Source organism: Rhinoderma darwinii, chromosome 4, assembly GCF_050947455.1.
Source record: "Rhinoderma darwinii isolate aRhiDar2 chromosome 4, aRhiDar2.hap1, whole genome shotgun sequence".
In the NCBI taxonomy this organism is placed as follows: domain Eukaryota; kingdom Metazoa; phylum Chordata; class Amphibia; order Anura; family Rhinodermatidae; genus Rhinoderma; species Rhinoderma darwinii.
The window spans coordinates 33022954-33044048 of NC_134690.1; the positions used below are offsets into that span (position 1 = coordinate 33022954).

Here is a 21095-nt window from a genome sequence, read left to right on the forward strand (position 1 = left end):
TGGGAAGAGCCGGGTACCATCCAGTACCTGACCATCTGTAGTGATGGTCGGCCACTGGGGTGGCCGCAGGATGGTATTATCAGGAGGGGAAAGGCCAGATACAGTGGCCCTTCCCATCCTGGTAATGCTGCCTGCTGCTGCTTTATTGTATCTGGCTGGTTATGAAAAATGGGGGGGACCCCACGTCATTTAAAAAAAAAAAAAAATTTGGAAAGAACGATGTCGGGTCCCCCCTAATTTTCATAACCAGCCAGATACAACACAGCAGCAGCAGGCAGCATTACAAGGGTGGGAAGGGCCACTGTTTTTGGCCTTCCCCAGCCTAATACTACCAGCCTGCGGCCACCCCGGCTCTTCCCAGTACCCCTGGTGGCGGTGGGTACCGGGGTAATAATGGGGGTTAGTGTAGCCTCTGCACCTGTTAACATTAAGCCTCGCCTTAGTAATGGAGGTTGTCAATCAGCCGGCGGCCATTACTAAGGCGGTGATAATAAAGTTTAAAAAGATACAAGCACATAGAAAAAATATTTTATTGAAATAAAAAAACGCAACCCTCATTAACCATTTTATTGAGAATAAAAAAAAACGCCGTCATTGAAGTCCTCGTATCCGAAGTCCAACAACCGAACCTGTAAAATAACACAAACACACAAAAATAATCAGTAACACATAAAGAAGCTAAATTATTATTCTTACCTATCCTGGGTCCAGCGCTGGAGACGCAATGTCAGTGAGCTGGGCCCTGTATCTAATCCTATCATGTGTGATACAGTCTGCTGAGCTGTGTATCTAATCCAATCATGTGTGATACTGTCTGCTGGGCCCTATATCTAATCCTATCATGTGTGATACTGTCTGCTGAGCCACTGTATCTAATCCTATCATGTGTGATACTGTCTGCTGAGCCACTGTATCTAATCCTATCATGTGTGATACTGTCTGCTGGGCCCTATATATAATCCGATCATGTGTGATACTGTCTGCTGAGCCACTGTATCTAATCCTATCATGTGTGATACTGCCTTCTGAGCCACTGTATCTAATCCTATCATGTGTGGTACTGTCTGCTGAGCCACTGTATCTAATCCTATCATGTGTGATACTGTCTGCTGAGCCACTGTATCTAATCCTATCCATAGTTTATAGGGTCGTAGTGCTATAGATATGCTATGCTGTCTCATATACACACTTTTTTTTGGGCGGACACATATGTATTGGGGCTATTTCCCTATGTTCACACGGCAGCCTCCGTTACGGCTGAAATTACGGTGCTGTTTTCAGGAGAAAACAACTCTGGAATTTCAGACGTAAAGGCATGTGCAGGCGTCTTTTGCTGCGTCCATTACGGGAGTAATTGGAGCTGTTTTTCTATGGAGTCCATGGAAAACGGCTCTATTTACGTCTGAAGAAGTGACAGGCACTTTTTTGACGCGGGCGTCTTTTTTACGCGCCGCCTTTTGACAGCGGTGCGTAAAAAAAAATGACCGTCGGCACAGAACATCGTAAGACCCATTCAAATGAATGGGCAGATGTTTGCCAACGCTTTTGAGACGCATTTTCGGACGTAATTCAATGCTAAAACGCCCGAATTACGTCCGTAAATAGTGTGTGTGAACCCAGCCTTAGTGACGCCCCCGGCTGCTAGTGCTGCATTGTTGGGTCACTTAGGAGACCCAGCGATGCAGCTGAAAGCTGCGGACCGTCGGCCATGAGAAGTTTGCGGGGGGGGGGGGGCCCAGTAAGAATTTTTGCATCGGGGCCCATGAGCCTCTAGCTACGCCCCTGTAAACACCTCTTCAAACCTGGCATGCTGCCTAAAATATATTCTAATAGAAAAAAGAGGCCTCAAAATGTACTAGGTGCTTCTTTGCTTCTGAGACTTGTGTTTTAGTCCACGAGCACAATAGATCTACATGTGGGACATTTCTAAAAACGGCAGAATCTGGACAATACATATTTTGTAGTGTTTCTCTGGTAAAACCTTCTTAAAAAATTTAATACAATTGAATTCCAGCAAGAAAAATTAAATTTGCAAATTTCACCTCCACTTTGCTTTAATTCCTGTGAAATGCCTGAAGGGTTAAATAAACTTTCTAAATGCTGTTTTGAATACTTTGAGGGGTCTAGTTTTTAAAATGGGGTGTTTTATGTGGGTTTCTAATACATAGGCCCCTCAAAGCCACTTCAGAACTGAAGAGGTACCTTAAAAAAAAGGCTTTTGAAATTTTCTTAAAAATATGAGAAATTGCTGCTTATGTTCTAAGCCTTGTAACGTCCAAGAAAAATAAAAGAATGTTCAAAAAATGATGCCAATCTAAAGTAGACATATGGGAAATGTGAACTACTAACTATTTTGTGTGGTATAACCATCTTTTTTACAAGCAGATGCATTTAAATTCTGAAAAATGCTATTTTTTATACATTTTCTCTAAATTTTGCAATTTTTCACCAATAAACACTGAATATATCGTCCAAATTTTACCACTAACATAAAGCCCAATATGTCACGAGAAAACAATCAGAAGAGGCTGGACGCAGCTGCAGGCTTAAGGGAAGCCGACATGACCGTCCTGGTAGGGAAAGGGTTAATGTTATGAGGTGAGGGAAAGTTGAAGGAGCTGAAGGAGGGACGGGGAGGAGTTAAGGGGGACGGGGGGGGGGCCGTTACTGCGCTTCCCGCTGTTTCTCGGCATTGAGCCGGAAGCAGCGGGAGGAGTAACACACACTAAGCAAAGCTCCCCGTTGCCCGGTTTTTTAGTAATGGCAGAGGCCCTGATTTTAGAGCGGCTGCGTGCCGCTGCTGTGCACCACGGTCCCGGATGGCTGGAGGAGACCGTGGCTGCATTAACGCGGATCCCGGACGCCGTTTCGCCACGCCGGGCACGGCGTTCGGGGTCTGTTGTAAGGGACAGGCTCCCCTCCCCCGGCCCCCTTACGAGCATGGCTATGGCGGCGGGGGGGGAGTCGGCAACAACCGCTCCTGCGCTGGGCAGGCAGAGAGCGGTGCCAGGGGTGACGGCGATGCAGGCTGTGTCGACCCGTCCCTCTCGGCGGTCCCGACCTCCAGAGCGCCTTAGTCCGGAGGTAGTCCCGCGGACACAGCGTCGCAGAGGGAGCCCGATCCCGGACGCTGCAGGCCAGGCAGCTGGGAGGACCGCCCCTTCCCAGGCCCTGCGTCCTGGCAGGAATCCCAGGCCGCGACGGGGTCCGGCGGTAAGCAGGGAGTCGCAGGCTGGGCTCCCTGTCACCCCTCCCCCATCAGATGGAAGATGTCGAGAGCAAGGTACGGCCGCCCCGCATGGTGATGTTCTGGCCAGGGGGCAGGCTTCGTCAGGATCGTCTAGACGGGCGACTAGATCTGCAGCGACGTCGAGGCAACAGGTCCGGTCGGAAGTCTGGGTCCCGGCGGTCGGGCGGCAGGTTGCCGGCCCATCGGTCAGCGCGTCCTCATCCCCTTTCCGAAGATGTCGTTGGGAGGGACAGTCGTCGGCGAGAGAAGAATTGGAGGAAGGTGAACTGGACGTGTATCGTCGAGGTCAGGATGGTCCGGCTGACGGGAACACAGCGCCTGTGCAGCCCGGTGAGTGTATAACTCCATTATAGTCTTATCCAGCGATTTTTATGTCGGGTGTCGGCGGGGGGGCTGCTAGCATAGCATCCCCGGGGGCCGGTAGTGGCGCGGGCGGACGCGACGGAGCGGGTTTGGCAGATTTAGTGGGTTGCTTACGGGAGCTGGTGGGGCGCCTGGATAGGGCCGCGGCGCCGGTAGTAACGGAAGTGTCCCCTGCGGTAGTTTGGGAAGGCCCCAGGGACGTGGGATCGTTGCAGGCGCGTCCTGTGGTGGCGGTTAGAGAGGCGGTCGCGGTGTCGGTACAGACTGAGGCACAGAAGGACGGCGATCGAGTGCGCATGGATGATCGTGCTCGGGGGGAGGTGTATGTTTGTTTTGAGGGTCCGTTGGGGGCGCATTTAAAGCAGGAGGTGCGTGATCGGATCTGGAAAGATGAATATGTTGAAATTTTTTCTCTCTTGCCGCTGGCTAAATTTAATTTGGATAAGAGCAAGCGGGATGAGAGTAAAAAAGACGAGGAGGAACGGCGGCGGTATAGGCTTATCCCGCAGACGTTCGTTAATTGGTCGCAGGCGTTCGCCATATTGGCTAGTGTGATAGGGGAAAAGGCGCCGGAAAATTGTTCGGCGTTATTTTGTTATTTTGATGCTATTGGGGAGGCTCATAGGGCGTATGGGGGTCAGGCGTGGCTGCGATATGATGAGCAATTCCGTCAGCGGAAGGCGGTTCGGCCGGCGATTCGGTGGGACCAGAAGGATATTGCTCTCTGGTTACGGGTTACGGCTCCGGTTAGGCAGCCCTTTCCCGGGAGCGGTGGCCAGGGAGGCCAGTCTAGTCAGAGTGGACAAAGCGGCGGGGGAAAGGCGGGGTTTTGCTGGCATGAAGGCCAGTGCAAGTTCGGGGCCACGTGCAAGTTCAAGCACGTGTGCTCCGAGTGTAATGGTGCATCACACGGGGCGGCAAAATGTCTGCGAAAAAAGAGGTCAGGGAACCAGCACGGGGCTGGTCAAGGGGGTGTCGCCGGTGAGGGTGGAAAGGATGGCCCCTTATCTAAGTGAGTATCCGGATAGGGCGGCAGCGAAGTTGCTTTATGAAGGGTTTAGTGTTGGTTTTGTTATTCCTCCGCCTCCTTATGAGGTTCCGGTTACGCGGAGAAATTTAAAATCGGCTTACTTGCAGGCGGAAGTCGTGTCGGAAAAGTTGTTAAAAGAAGTTTCGTTGGGGCGCATGTCGGGGCCATTTGGGGAGGCGCCGGTGAAAGATTTAGTTGTGTCCCCTTTGGGTATTGTCCCTAAACGCGAGCCCGGAAAGTTTCGTTTGATTCAACATTTATCGTATCCCAAAGGTTCGTCGGTAAATGACGGGATTGATCACGAGTTGTGTTCCGTAGTTTATACCTCATTCGATAAGGCGGTGGGGTTAGTGCGGGCTGCGGGTCCGGGGGCGCTGCTAGCAAAAACCGACATCGAGGCGGCGTTCAGGTTGTTGCCGGTCCATCCAGAAAGCCAACGGCTGTTGGGTTGTTTTTGGAATGGGGCCTTTTACGTGGATCGGTGCCTTCCGATGGGGTGTTCTCTTTCTTGTGCATACTTCGAGGCGTTTAGTAGCTTCGTGGAGTGGGTTACGAGGGGAGTATCCGGGGTCGATTCGTTGATCCATTACTTAGATGATTTTTTGTGCGTTGGCCCGGGGGGTTCGCCGGTTTGCGGTAACTTGCTTCATGCCCTGCAGAAGGTGGCGAGGGATTTTGGGATCCCTTTGGCGCCGAAAAAAACGGAGGGCCCGGTAGCGACGATTTGTTTCTTGGGAATCGAAATTGACTCGGTGGCAATGGAGTGTCGGCTCCCGGCGGATAAGTTGGGTGCTTTGAGGCTGGAGGTGCGACGGGCTTGTAGAAGGAAGAAAATGTCGCTGCGGGAGCTTCAGTCGCTGCTGGGGAAGTTGAATTTCGCATGCCGGATTATGCCGATGGGGAGGGTGTTTGGTAGAAGGTTGGCGGCGGCAACGGCGGGAGTGCGGGCGCCGCATCATTTTGTGCGGCTCAAGGAGGAGCACCGAGCTGATCTTCAGGTTTGGGATGACTTCTTGGGCCAGTACAATGGTCGCTCGCTATGGATGGCCCCAGCGCAGGATACGAGTGATCTGAATATTTTCACGGATGCGGCTGGGGCGGGTGGCTTTGGAGCTTACGGGGGAGGTCCGTGGTGCGCAGGTCAATGGCCGGCTAGCTGGGTGTCCAGTGGATTGACGCGGAATCTGGCCCTGCTCGAGCTGTTTCCCATCGTGGTGGCGGCTACCATTTGGGGGGACAGGCTCAGGGATAAGAAGGTCCGTTTTTACTGCGACAACATGGGGGTGGTGCTTGCCATTAATAACATCACGGCGTCCTCTCCTCCGGTAGTTCAATTGTTGCGACATTTAGTGTTGGTGTGTTTGTCGTTGAACGCGTGGGTGGTGGCGGTGCATGTCCCGGGTGTACGGAATTGTGTTGCTGATGCTCTTTCTCGCTCGCAGTGGGACCGGTTTCGGCAATTGGCCCCGGGAGCGGAACGTCTCGGTTTGGCTTGTCCGGATCATCTATGGGATCTGGTATCGGTCCCGTAGAGCAGCTGTTACAAAGGTCTTTGGCGCGCACGACGTGGAGTGCTTATGCTGCTTGTTGGAGGCAGTGGGAGGAGTGGGTAAGAGAGTTGGGTGATGTCAATACGGATAGAGACAGGTTGGTGGCACTTTTGTATTGGTTAGGGGATGCCTGGGAGGTGGGGTTTTCAGTAGCGAAGGTGAACCGGTTCATATCCGCGGTGGCGTTTGGGCTTAAGTTGCGGGGCTTGCGGGATGTATCGAAGGAATTTCTGGTATCGCAGGCTTTGAAGGGGTTGCGCAGAGGTAGGTTGGAGGCGGATAGTAGAAGGCCGGTGTCGTTTGCTTTGCTTGGCTTGTTGGGCGGTTCATTAGCATCGGTATGTCGTTCTTCAGATGAAAGGGATTTGTTTCGGTTGGCTTTTTCGTTGGCGTTCTTCGGAGCATTTAGAATAGGTGAGTTGGTGTCGCCAAGTACTAAACAGGCAGGGGGGCTGAGATCTGGGGAGGTGAGCCTTTTTGCAGATCGGCTGGAGGTATGGTTGCGTAGATCAAAAACTGACCAATTAGGGAAGGGAAAACTGATAGTTTTGTTCGCTCTCCCGGGGTCGGTCATGTGCCCAGTAGAGTGCATGCGGGGTTTTACAAAAAACAGGGGGTCTCCAGATTTGCCTTTGTTACGTCATGTGGACGGGTCGTTCTTGTCCAGGTTTCAGTTTGGAGCTGTTTTTAAAAAATGTTTGACGGCGGTGGGGGTTGCGGCAGGCTCATATTCATCTCATTCCTTCCGGATTGGCGCAGCAACGGAAGCAGGGCGCTGGGGGTTGGATGATGAGGGGGTGAGGCGTATTGGTCGTTGGGAGTCTAAAAGGTTTAAGTCCTATGTCCGCCCCCATATGTTGTAATTTTGTTGTTTATGCTTGCGAATGTTATGGTGGTGCCTAACTGTGTTTTCCGTTTCAGATTCGCCTCCTTGTCTGGTGTGGTTGATGGGTCATTCGTACGTGCACTGGGGGGCTTTGAGGGCGGACGTCCGCCCGGATGGTCGCCAGTTGCGCATTCCGCGACAGGATGCGGTTGTGCATTGGCTGGGGTTTAGAGGTATGTCGTGGAACAGGGTGTTGGCGGAATTCCAGACATATGTGCGGCTTGATAGGGTTCCGGAGGTTTTAGTGTTGCACGTGGGTGGGAATGACTTAGGAGTCCGCCCTTTTCGTGAGTTGGTGCGGGATATCAAACATGATTTGTTGTGTTTGTGGGTATCTTATCCCAAGTTGGTGGTAGTGTGGTCGGACATAGTCCCAAGGAAGCATTGGCGGTTAGCTAGATCGGTGGAGAGAGTCAATAAGGCTCGGATAAAAGTTAACCGGGCGGTGTCCCGTTTTGTGGCGAAGAACGGGGGCATTTGCGTGAGGCATAGGGATTTGGAGTCAGGATTGGGGAATTTCTGGAGAAGTGACGGGGTTCATCTGACCGAGGTTGGCATTGATATTTGGAGCTTGGCTATAGCAGAAGGCATAGAAAGGGCGGTGGTGGTGTGGAGGAACTCACAGGCTTAAGGTGGTCAAGGCCTGTTTCGCGGTGGCGGGGGGAGTCCTTGAGGCCAGTCAGTACAAAATGGTGGGGGGGTCGCATCGGGGGTATGCGTCCCCCAAAAAAGGTACATGGTTGAAGACTTCATCGGGTGTTATCCCTTTGAAGTGGTCTTCTGGTAGAAGGTATGTCACTTGAAGGCTTCATCGGGTGTTATCCCTTTGAAGTGGACTTCTAGTGGTCGGTATATCACTTGAGGGCTTCATCGGGTGTTATCCCCTTGAAGTGGACTTCTAGTGGTTGGAGCCATCTGCAGAGGTGAACGGTGCTTCCGAGCTGGTTTACGGCTGGAGGTAATTAGTGGTTTGCAGATGGCTAATTCGGTGTGTTCTTGAAAGGAACATCTGAAGGGGCTTCAAGGACTTCCTCTGCTCGGGTTAATGTTAACGTTTAATTGTTATTTATGATTCTGACCCATGTTGGGTCATGTGAATTATTAGGAGGAATTCTCGGGTGGATTCCTAACTAGTTATCCGAATGTTTCGGATTTAAATTGTTTTTATAAAACTGTGAAATTAATAAACGGCTGCTGTGGCCATTTCACATCCAACCTCGGTGTCATGTGTCGTTACTAAATGGGGGTGGGGGATAGTATGGTCTAAGGTTAACACACGACTCTACCTAGGCAGGTCAAGAAGAGGCTGGACGCAGCTGCAGGCTTAAGGGAAGCCGACATGACCGTCCTGGTAGGGAAAGGGTTAATGTTATGAGGTGAGGGAAAGTTGAAGGAGCTGAAGGAGGGACGGGGAGGAGTTAAGGGGGACGGGGGGGGGGCCGTTACTGCGCTTCCCGCTGTTTCTCGGCATTGAGCCGGAAGCAGCGGGAGGAGTAACACACACTAAGCAAAGCTCCCACCCTCCCACCCTTGTTTTGTTACTCCTTAGGTCTTATGTACGTCAGTCTATGAGCGTTGTGTGTTATTTTGTGTGCTTATTTAACATGTTTTTCTTTTTTCCGGAGTAGGTTCTGTTGTCATGGCACCTGGCGGGGGGAGTCCTTGAGGCCAGTCAGTACAAAATGGTGGGGGGGTCGCATCGGGGGTATGCGTCCCCCAAAAAAGGTACATGGTTGAAGACTTCATCGGGTGTTATCCCTTTGAAGTGGTCTTCTGGTAGAAGGTATGTCACTTGAAGGCTTCATCGGGTGTTATCCCTTTGAAGTGGACTTCTAGTGGTCGGTATATCACTTGAGGGCTTCATCGGGTGTTATCCCCTTGAAGTGGACTTCTAGTGGTTGGAGCTATCTGCAGAGGTGAACGGTGCTTCCGAGCTGGTTTACGGCTGGAGGTAATTAGTGGTTTGCAGATGGCTAATTCGGTGTGTTCTTGAAAGGAACATCTGAAGGGGCTTCAAGGACTTCCTCTGCTCGGGTTAATGTTAACGTTTAATTGTTATTTATGATTCTGACCCATGTTGGGTCATGTGAATTATTAGGAGGAATTCTCGGGTGGATTCCTAACTAGTTATCCGAATGTTTCGGATTTAAATTGTTTTTATAAAACTGTGAAATTAATAAACGGCTGCTGTGGCCATTTCACATCCAACCTCGGTGTCATGTGTCGTTACTAAATGGGGGTGGGGGATAGTATGGTCTAAGGTTAACACACGACTCTACCTAGGCAGGTCATGAGAATCACTTGGATAGGTTTAAACATTCCGACGTTATTACCACATAAAGTGAAATATGTCAGATTTCAAAAATGGGCTCGGAGCCTTAAGGCCCAAACTAGGCTGCATCCTTAAGGGGTTAAAGGACTGATCAGACATAGTCAAAGGCAGAATAAACAATGGCATTTAGTAAACAATGACTTTAGTAATGACTTCTCTTTCTCAAATCATTCTGTTTCCCTTTTCTTTTCCATTCGGTCCAGAGATATACCTGTGCCCCAGAGAGTTATAGTGCCACAATACTGGGCCCCAGGGATTTATAGTGCCACCAATACTGGGCCCACGGGAGTAATAGTATCACCAATGCTGGGCCCCAGGGAGTTATAGTGCCATCAATATTTTGCCCAGATATATATATATTGTGCCCCAAAGAGTAATAATACCATCTATACTGTGTCCCAGAGATGTACTGTGCTGCCATATGTGCCCCCCAAGATATACTGTGCTGCCATATCTCCCCCCAGAAATATACTGTACTGCCATATGTGCCTACAGAGACATACTGTACAAACCAGTCCCCCAACTGGAATTCAGACTTTAAAAGAGATTCCTAAATAAATTCAGACCTCAGAACGGATTCAGACCCCAGACCAGGCCCCCAAATGTAATATAGACTCCAGAACACCGAAACTACTTACCGCTTCTCGCCACAGTTCTCTTCCCGAGCGATGTCATACACAGCATCAGTACGTTGTATGAAGCAACACCCTGAAGTGAAGAGGCCTTGTCCACGGGAGCAGTAAGTATTATCTCTCCCGTTGGACTATGTAAACAATGAAATAAACGCCTTTATTGTGATTAACAACAGGGATCATGAGGGGGGGGGGGGGCGTCTCATCTCTACCATTTAAATATTAGTGGCCACAAAACTCCTTTCACCAAGTTGTAAATCTGAATTTTGGCTTTTTATCTCAGCTTAGGGTATCGTAGCAGGAGAACGGAATAAAGGAGTGCCCAAACTCTAGGTTGTAATATATGTATATATTTAGTTACTTAGAGATTATTTATAACTATGACAGATAAATCTAGATAGATAGGTAGGTAGATAGATGATAGATAGATAGATAGATAGATAGATAGATAGATAGATAGATAGATAGATAGATAGATAGAATCTCTTGGGTCTCCTAACTTTGTCCACCATTAAGGTTTAAAAGTGAGCGCCTATTAAATTCTGTATAACTTCTACAATTTAGCAGAGGTTTAATACTTGACAACCTTTGTTAATTTAATAAAGAACTAAGGCGATCTACAGGCAAACTCACATTACCCCCTGACCTCTGCTGGTAATTTATGTCATAATCTCTTACATAGGAAATCTTCTTTTAACAAAGGGTTAATGCATTAAAAAGTTATTTTTAGAGAGAGAATGTCACTAGACAGCTTGGCTTCCTAAGTAAAACGGAATTAGCTAAACCTTCCTTGAATCTTCAGGGTTTAAGTCTTCCAGGGCTAAAAGTAAACACAGCAGAACATGCTAGGAAGAAGGTGTATGCTGCAGTATTTGTGGTGGCTTATTACAAGACAACATGGGAGATGTACTAATACTGGGTAACGGATGTGTGTGATCCCCAGGAATACAGAGGTCACGTTCCTCCATCTTTCTAAACAAGATGAGACTCTAAAAATTCCTTGCTTCTTCTCACTTTCATACAAGAACAAGACATGGACCTGGGAAGAGCAAAGCTCCTGAGATGCGGGATGAATGCCCTTCATCAGGCCTTTCACACCATCCATGGTTTAGCCTGGACAGATGGCAAACAGGTCATCCTCACAGCTATACACCTCCAAAAGGACGATGCGGAATTTGGGAGCTCGGTGGTCATTGGACAGTTCGAGCATGTACATGGTCTGTTTTGGGGACCGGCAACTGATGCTCCAGCGTTGCTAGCTGTTCAACACAAAAAACATGTGACTATATGGCAACTCTACTATAACCCACTGGAAAAGAACAAAATGGTTGTCTCTCAGACCTGTGAGTATGGAGATCCTCTGCCCGTTCTTCCACAAGGATGCATATGGCACCCAAAAAAAGACATCTTAGCCATTTTAACTAAAAGGGATGTGTCCGTTTTGTACTCAGTCTGTGATAACAGTAGTAGCATTAAGGCGGACATTACCTGCAGTAGTGTCATTCGATGTGCTTGCTGGACAAAGGATGGTAGTCGTGTGGTGGTTGCTATGGAGTACTCTCTTCATTCTTACATATGGAACGATGACCAAAAGACCTTAAGTCCTTGTTCCTTTTGTCCTATATTTAATATTGATGCAACAGTAGTTGCAATTCAACCAATTATGGATTATCAAGTTGTTGTGACCTCTGAAATTTCAACAAAAAACCCATCTAGCTATAACAAGGACTCTGAAGGATCTGCTTTACAATCTTCTCTACTGATGTTGGATGAAGAATTATCTAGGAACAGCAGAAGAGTGTCTATAGATTCGGGTAAATCTGAGCCAGTAGATATGTTGAAGGTCTCCTCAGAAATGTCCCAGATCCTTGCAAGACATCGTAAGTCGGATCCCAGTCCACTTATTTATTTAAAACAGAGGAACATTGCAGGTGACAACAAGCCTGAAATGTCCAATCTCTTGCTTATAACTTTTGAAAAGAACTCAACAACCACAAGAAAAGTGACAATACCAGTTATCTCCTCCCCAGACATCATAGCTCTTGATTCTCGTTGCGAAAGAGTCGCAGTAGCATCTAACACTTGCAACCTGGTGTTGATTTATCCCATAGCTTCATCATGTATGCCCAACATCCAACAAATTCGGCTTGAAGAGAATGAAAAAGCCAAAGGATTATCTTTTCTTAGCGATACTTTGCTGCTAATCTTGGTTGGGAGACCAAAGACCAGTGATTTAGGGTTTGTACATATATTGGCTTCTGAAAAATATACTGTGCAGTTAGTGACTAGAAAAATAATGCCAGTGGAATATATACCATCAAGGACCAACTCTGGTCAAAATTCAATTTCTGACCAATCCAGTTTGAACACTGGTGGTTACAAACCATATGGAGATGACCAAAATATTGTTAAAGAATTTTGGATGCCAAACCATATTGGAAATAAATCTCCACGTATGAGACGAAAAATTATAAATCTTGTTCGGGGGGCAAGTGGAGAAGAAAGCCCAACATCAAGTCTGGATGACTATGATGAAAATAAGCTTCTTGTAGAATGTCCTATAACTCTAGAGAACCTTAAAGCTGAGCCAACAGTACGTAAGCCGTTACAGGGCATGATTAAGAAGACACTGCACAGATCATTTTCTCAGAGGTCTAACAATGACCCTCAAGAAACAAAGGAGACTCATTTGCCAACAATCAGCAAGGATGACATTGAGGGGACAACAAATTTTGGACATTTGGCCAATTTAGACATTTATCCTTCAGGAACTAAAGATTGTTGGAAGATGTACTCAAGAGGTTTGCCGTATCCATCTTCTGATGATCCACCTTATATTTCCATAAGTCAGCAGGTACTCCTTATATTATTATGTCATTGTGATAATGGTTTGATATATGGAGAAGATTTGGGCAACACTGTGACTTTGGACACAAATCCAAAGTCACGTAGTAGGAGTCTGATGGTGAAGGAAATGAACCGAATTTGGCCAAATGTTTGTTTCTTATAGCAATGTTAAATTTTGCATGACCACAATAGTTGTCAAGAGACATGGCAGTCAAGCCATGAACTGAGGTCCTTAGGGGGTTTGTCTGTTGTGATCCCCAGTGGTCCCTGGAATGAAGGTTCCTGCTCCAGGTAAAAATAGGTCATCAGTCCATGAAATTTCGGTTCCTAGAAGTCCTTTTCTCTCCCTAGATATCCCAAGATGTGAGATTGGTGTTATGGTATTCAAACTTTATCGTTGAATATGCCTGTGGATCGTGGGCCCATTATGCCCCAGCACCTTCCCCATGCCTCTTTTGATAACCCGTGTACACAGTTATTAGTGATATGGAGGTGGCATTACCAATATACAGATGCTTTGTATTTGCCTAAAATAACACCCTAGCAGACCCAGGTGCCAGAAAAAGACCATTGGTCGGACATACAGTCAGTAAAACGTTACTAATAAATATAAAAAATGTCTTCTACACTTTGGCATTTGATTTAACAACTACAAACATCGGCAAGATGCGGCAAATTTATCATTCTGCGTGCGCCATTGTGATCAATTGCTTCTATGGTCTAGTTTTATCCGGCCTAACTTTAGTACAATATTAATGAATCTATTCCAATGTTTTTCATTTGGGTTAGTAAAAGGCGCATAGCTTGAGTCACACTTTTGTTGGTCTGACATTGTCAGCTACTTCTATCTAAAGGCCCTTTTACACGGGCCAATGATCCGGCAAACAAGCGCTCATATGAATACTCGTTCCCGACCATCGCCCTGTGTAAACAGCACAATGATCAGCCGATGAATGAGCAGACGCTTGTTCATCCTCTGATCATATCGTTTTATGCAGCAATAAATATTATCGTCGTCGGCAGACATCTCCCTGTGTGATGACGGAACTGCGTTGCTTCTTGTGGCAGGTTCAGTGACAGCGAGTCCTGCGTCTCAGAGATCCACCTGTAATCTACCACATCTAAGTTATGAACTTAGATGTGATCGATAACAGGTGGATCTCTGACACTGAACCCGTCAGACCTGCTGACCTGACGGATTCAGGTCTCAGCAGTAGATACAGCTGATCTGGGGGGGGGGGGGGGGGGGGGGTGTTATAGCCAAATTAGCACATTTAGAAAAATGCTCATAACTCTGCAAATAAAAGTTTTTGGGAAAAAAATCAAACTGTAGTTATCAGCATCATGGCGCCTATTAGATTAATTAGGAGATAGGAAATTAATAACCTAGTGAATAAACTGTTAGGCCAAATGCACATTTTAAAGCGGCAAATCCACCATGTAATACAGTACCAGCAAAGTAAATGAGATCAAGAAATTTCATCTACACTTTGCCAATTTTTTCTACACATAAATTGACCTGCGGTGCATATTTTAAAATCCGCAGCATGTCGATTTATCCTGCGTTTCCGCTTGCGAATTCTATCTGACTAGTTTAAAAAAAAATAAAAACAATTCAAAATCCGCAGCATAAAACCTGCCCCTATATCTGCATCAAAGTGTAATACGCTTCAAAAAACGCGCTATTATGTGCAAATTTTACCTGCGAAATTACCTGTGGATATGATGCGGATAGCCTTACAGATTTTACTAAGGATTTTCAGTAAATTAACCCTTTACATTTTAAAGGGTGAAATACGGTACAATTCTGCAACATAATAGTCATGCAGTGGATTTAAAAATCTTGCCGAAATTGCACCAAAAACGTGATTTTACCGCAATGTGACAATATAGGCTAACAACACTGTTTTTTCATGTTTTGTAAAAAAAAATGTTATGCAGTTTTGGTAATCGCGGCTCAAATTACGCATTTTTGCGAAAACTGCACCATTTTTGTCGTGATTACGAAAATCACGGCAAAAAACGCTAGGGAAACAATTCTTTTTTTTATTAACATACTATACTCTATATACTGTATTCTTCAAATGGGGTCGGGAGGGACAGGAAGCAGGATGAAGAGGGGGGGGGGGGACACTCACCGGCCTGCAGGTCCCGTCGGCTGTGTAGAGAAGGACGTGTCTGGTGGGTGGGATCTCCACACGCAGCTTCTGCTTCTCATGCTGCATCTTCCTCTTCTGTAAGTCCTCTCAGGGCCCCAGCGTTAGTTACATCAGAGTAAGGAGCGGCCACTAGTATATTATATTACATTGCAGGGTCCGTTCCATTCTCAAAGTGACTAACGCTGGGGCCCTCATTCAAATGTGTAAAGCAGCTGAGAAGCGGGCAGGCCCCTTTTTTTAATCATTGTGGCCGGGCCCCTGACGGCAGTACCAGTAGTACTGCCCTGATGGCGGCCCTGTATATATATATTAAGTTGCCTTCAACTGTTTTTTTTTTTTCATTATCAAGATTTTTATTTTGTAGCAACACAATTACAGCATATATACATTACACAGTTTTGGCAGAAAAATTTGTATCATGTATAAAATACAGATTATAACAGTTTATAAACATTATGAAGATGCATAAACCCAAATAGGTGGTAACCTCCCACTCATCTAAAGAGCATATGAATTAAAGTACAGTAGAACTAACTGTACCCCATATACAGTAATATAATACCATAGCCAAGAGGACCAGGCCTCAATAAAGTAAACATTGGTACATATAAGTGCCACAGAAAAATTATAACAACAACACAAGACACCAGACAACAAAGGGAAACACAAACACACATAGCGCATAGAGAAAAAGATCACATAATTTGCTCAGAACCTACCATCAAGCCATAGAGGTAGATCAGTACCACTCCGGAATCCAGACCATACTGCCCAAGTTTGGACAAAGAGCACAGACTTGCCCCTGTCTGCTGACAGTAATTCCTCCATTCTCATTATCCCGTTCACCTCTGTCTGCCTTCAACTGTTGTTAATTTTCTTCCTTTCTGCTCTTTATTCCAAGAACTCATACATTATTGGAGGAAATGAGGCGAGAGCCGTTCTTCTGTGCCATGGAAAACTTCACTTAAGAACATTGCAGGAGATCTTCCACTTTAGCACCATTGAAATGAAATTCGGTAACGTTTCTGATTACTTAGTAGTGGTTTGGTGTTTGCACATTTCACAATTTGTCTAGAAGTGGTAATTATAAGAATATTACAGATCACCAGGGATTTGGATTCTACATGTAAGGTCCTGTTCACACTTGCGTCGTGGTTTCCGTGTACACACATGGTTTTCGCACGGTGGATACCACCAACACCCGACGGAGCCCATTGATTTCCAATGGGGTCTGTCGGGTTCGGCCAAGTTGTCAGTCGCTTTAACGGGAATAATTGTGCTACGTGCAGTGCTATTTTTCCCGTCAAATATATGACAGAATTTGCGAAGTAGGCGCCAAACCAAATGTGAACAAACTGACACTTGGCGGTGTAATATTGCACAATTTTTTTCTAATGGACACTCTTGGGGATACCCCTAATATTATATGCACTTGAGATATTGGATCTCTATGGGTGATCAGATGGAATTATTCCACCCACCAGCTTTTCAGAACAAGAATAGTAATTGTATAGTACTCGTTATTTTCATTGTGCACACAGGACATATCAACAGTAGGGGCCTGTTCACATCAGCGTTAGGTTCCGTAAATGAGTTCCGTTAGACCTTTCCGTCAGGGAAACCCATCAATGGAAAGGCAAACGGAAACCATAGCTTCCGTTTGCATTACTATTGATTTCAATGGTAATGCTTCCGTTGCAAATGGTTTCCGTTTGTTTCCGTTCTGTGAGGTTTTTGTTTTTTTGACGGAAACAATAACATAGTCGACTGCGCTATTGTTTTCCCACCCAAAAACTGAAACCTTACGGAACGGAAACGAACGGAAATCATTTGCAACAGAAGCATTACCATTGAAATCAATGGTAATGCAAACGGAAGCTATGGTTTCCAAAAGTAAATGAAAGTTCCTATTGAATGACAGCAAGCAGAGATCTTGAAAATATTCAATTTACAGATAAGATTGATATTTTTTCCAGAATCTCTCTAAAATATATATATTTTTGGTCCCTAGGTTCAAAGTGGATCATCCTCACTGAAGATGGAGAGGGATTTGTTCCAATTACATTCCGAGCCAACGAAGAGATTGTGATTAGGGAGGTAGCAGAAAATGCTGGACCCTCTGATGAACCAAGTCCAGAACAAATAGAACCCTAGGGGGAGTATAAACTACAATAAGAAACTTGTTGTGATTTCCATTAAATAGCAATTATCCAGTCATCTGAGTGTTATATCCAGTTATGTACAATAAAGGGGTCAGGATGATCCCTCATATATTTATATGGCTAAAGACCCTTTTACACGGGCCACTGATCTGTGAAAATGAGTGTTTGTATGTGTAAACGGGGCAACGATCAGCTGATGAATGAGCAAACGCTCGATCATCAGCTGATCGGATCTCTTATACGGCCCAAAAAAATAGTCTGTAGCACATCTCCATGTCTAAACAAGAAATGTACTGCCAACATGATGCAAATGCATGGGGCCGAATGAATGTATTAACGATTGCTTGTCCCCATACAGTACGATTGTTGATGCTTGTGAATGGAGATAATGAGTTCTGATCGATGATCAGCTGTATCGCTAATCGGCGCTGATTTCTCCTTCTAGTATCACTGTGTAAAAGCACAAGAACCAGCTCCACATGTATGTGGGCCCTTTGGCTACAGTCACAGTGGGCCCCCTGTCTACACAAACCTTAGCTTGATAGGTGTAGAGAATGTTTACCCAGATGTCCATGGGCCCATGAAGCCCAGTGGGCCCTAGCATCTGCCCAGGTTGCCCTGGCGCTGACACTGGCCCCGCCACTAAATATCAATATAGTGTAAGGATGTACTCAGGTGCCTCTTCTCTTAAGGTGCCAATACACATCCGATTTCAGGGGGACCGGCCAACTATCTAATGGTCTCCCGAATCTCCCCACGTGGTTGATATCGGGGAAAAGAAGGATCAGATATACTGAATTTTAATATGCGCGATCATTTGTTCCCACAGGAGATAAGTCACTGCCAGAGAGACCAGCGGCTTATTTCCCTCTCCCTATTGAAGTAAACATGCACGCATGGTAATGGTGGGGCCGAGAGGAATAGATATTTGGTCGACAGCTATCTAAACTATATGGGCACCTTAATATGTCCTGTAGCATCTGCCTATGTTGTTTTGTGAGTTAGGGAAATCGAACAACGTGGGCAGAACTTTATTCTTCCTATTGTTGTCCATTGAATGTATGTCTTACCTGTGTCTAAGGCCCCATGCACACGACCGTGCCTGTAATCATGGTCCGTGATTATGGGCGCTGATGGCTGCAGACAGCCACCCGCATTTGCGGGCCGTGCTCCCATATAAAGTATGGGAGCACGGTCCGCAAAAAGCCAAAAATAGGACATGTCCTATCTTTTGCAGAGCCTTTCAATGGCAAATATGCGGGAAGGCGTCCGTGGACAATAGAAGTGAATGGGTCCGTAATTACAGACCGTAATTACGGGCGAAATCTACAGTCGTGTGCATGGAGCCTTAGGGTATGTTCACACGCAGTGTTTTCAGGCGTATTTCGGAGCGTAAACTCCTCGAAATACGTCTTGAAAAACTACAGCTAAACGCCTACAAACATCGAATTCATTGTGAAAAACTGTGTTTCGTTCAGACTGGGCGTTACGCTGCTTTTTTAAAAATGAAGACGAAGCATGTCACTTCTTGAGACATTTTTGGAGCCGTTTTCCATTGTGTCAATGGGAAAACCAGCTCCAAAAAAACTCCTCAAAAAACGTTTTCGCCTACAAAAATGGCTAAAAATCAGAGTTCATCAGTCATTTTCAACTGTTTTTGATTTTGCATGTGAACATACCCTTCGAGGAGTTAAAGGGAAGCTATCAGCAGAGTCCTCAAAGCTGGTGTCAGCACTATATACAGGGTGGAGAGTGCAGTGTAACTATACCTATGTTGTCAGACATGCAAGCTGCATGACTGAAAAATCTCCATTTTGATGTCCCCAAGTCCCACAGAGGAGGCCTCTTCATTTTCAGTGCCGTAATTGCTGCCAGCCGCTCCCCTCTGCTCCGATTGACAGCTTCAGCGACCAATCGGGAGACCACTTGAGCCGTCACTCGCGGCGCCAGGGACATCAAAGTGTACATTTCTCGTCACCCTGTATATAGCGCTGTCAGAAGCTATGAGGACTCAAAACTGCTGACAAGTTCCCTTTAACATCTTTCAGAAAACTTTGACAATAAGCTTGTTAACCCGATTAGAGTTTAACTTTAGTAAATTAATTCTTCTCGCTCTATGGATTTTTGTGATTTATATAAAAAGCTTCTTTGTATTTTTTTTTGTCTTTTAATAAATGTTATTTCTTATTATTATTTTTATTGTGACTTGTTTAGTAAGTGTATTTTTATGGATGTGAATAGTGTTTTTCCAAGATATTATTTTTTTATTTTGCGTCATGCTTCCATTTTGAACTAATCCATAACGAAAGCATAATGGACGCCTTTCATTTCAATGTTTAAAAATAACAGCATGCAAGGTGTTTGGTTTTGTTCTCGGTAATTATTAGAGGTCACATACAAATGATCCCCCCTCTATAATAACGCGCAGAACACAGATGTGCTCTGTAGTTGGAACCCTCCCTCCCCCATTGATGGCCTCGCTTTGCCCAGCCACACCATAGCCAGTGCCCTCTAGTCCTACCCTATCCAATCTACTTCAGCACAAACTCCACAACCAGATCTTTAATTGGCTCCACCCACTTGACCGATTCAGGAGACAGGAACACCCAAGTGATCAGTTCGGCCTATGTTAGGATAATAAAAATGCAGGAAACAAGGTAAGAACTTATAATAAATTAAAGAGCTGGATATTCTGATATTTTCATGTATTTCTGTCAAAACCGAGGCTCTTTCGAAGGACCTGGGTGAAGAAACCCATGAAAAAATGCAGTAAACGTATCTCATGTTCATAAACAGCTAACAGCACAGACGACAGAATTTATAGCTTAATTGCTTTGTATTATATATAACGTAATATAAATGTCACCATAAATAATGTTCCATTCCACATTAACAAAGCCTGTATCATAGTTCAGGCTGATGGTATTGATTGGGCACAAAACTGATTACTCAGACGTTGGAACATTAACCCCTTCCTGCATTCTGACGTGTATGTACGTGATGGTGATTGTGCGGGCACAGAAGCTGTGCCGGCGTGATCACCACGGGAGCCTGGCTGCGACTGAGATTACTCCGATCCCGGCCGTGTGACCCTTTAAATATCGTGGTCAATAGCAGTGCAGAATTTAAGTGGTTTGACAGAGCAAGGGGGCTCCCTCTGTCACCCATCGGCGGCCCAGTGAATGTGATTGCCAACTCCCGATGGGTTGCCATGGCATCCAGGGGCATCACAAAAGCCTGCCAGAGACACCTATAGACTAATAGACTACCTATCAGTTTTACACGGACAGGCAGTCATGCTTTGGTATACTGAATATTCCAAAGCATTATATCAGCGATCAGAAGATCACATAGTGAAGTCCCCCAGTGGAACGAAGGAAAATTCTAAACAAAATAAAATAAAAACATTTTTCCATTAATAGTAGTTTTATCTTGAAGTAAAATAGTGTAAAAAAAAATAAAATTAATAATAATAATGATATACATATAAGGTATACTTACCCAGGAGTCTGTGTTTCTTTCTCCAAGCCGGCCTCCTGGGATGTCGCTTCATCCGGTGTGACTGTTGCAGCCATTCACAGGTTGCAGCGGCGGTCACATGGATGAAACGTCATCCCAGGAGGCCGGCCTGGATGACGTCAGAGGGCCGGCCTCCTGGGATGATGCTTCATCCCATGTGACCGCCGCTGCAGCCAATCACAGGCTGCTCAGGTCTCCTGGGATGAAACGTCATCCTAGGAGGCCGGCCTACTAGCAGGCCAGTTAATGCAGCAATGTTCCGCAGCGGATACTCCGGGCGAAAAACTGCACCACAGTTTGGTGCGCTTTTCCGCCTGGAATTCCCAGCGGCGCACAGGGCGGATACGTTGCGTGCTTTTACACAG

At 46.0% G+C, this 21095-nt stretch overlaps 1 protein-coding gene across 1 annotated transcript; it reads left to right on the forward strand.

Moving 5' to 3' along the window:
- Positions 1 to 11076: 11076 nt before the first annotated feature.
- Positions 11077 to 19404, forward strand: LOC142759115 (WD repeat and coiled-coil-containing protein-like). Its single transcript, XM_075860989.1, has 3 exons — positions 11077 to 12897; positions 15951 to 16065; positions 17061 to 19404. Exons 1-3 carry the CDS (start codon positions 11077 to 11079, stop codon positions 17201 to 17203), a joined length of 2079 nt encoding a protein of 692 aa, XP_075717104.1. The 3' UTR covers positions 17204 to 19404.
- The last annotated feature ends 1691 nt before the right edge of the window (positions 19405 to 21095 follow it).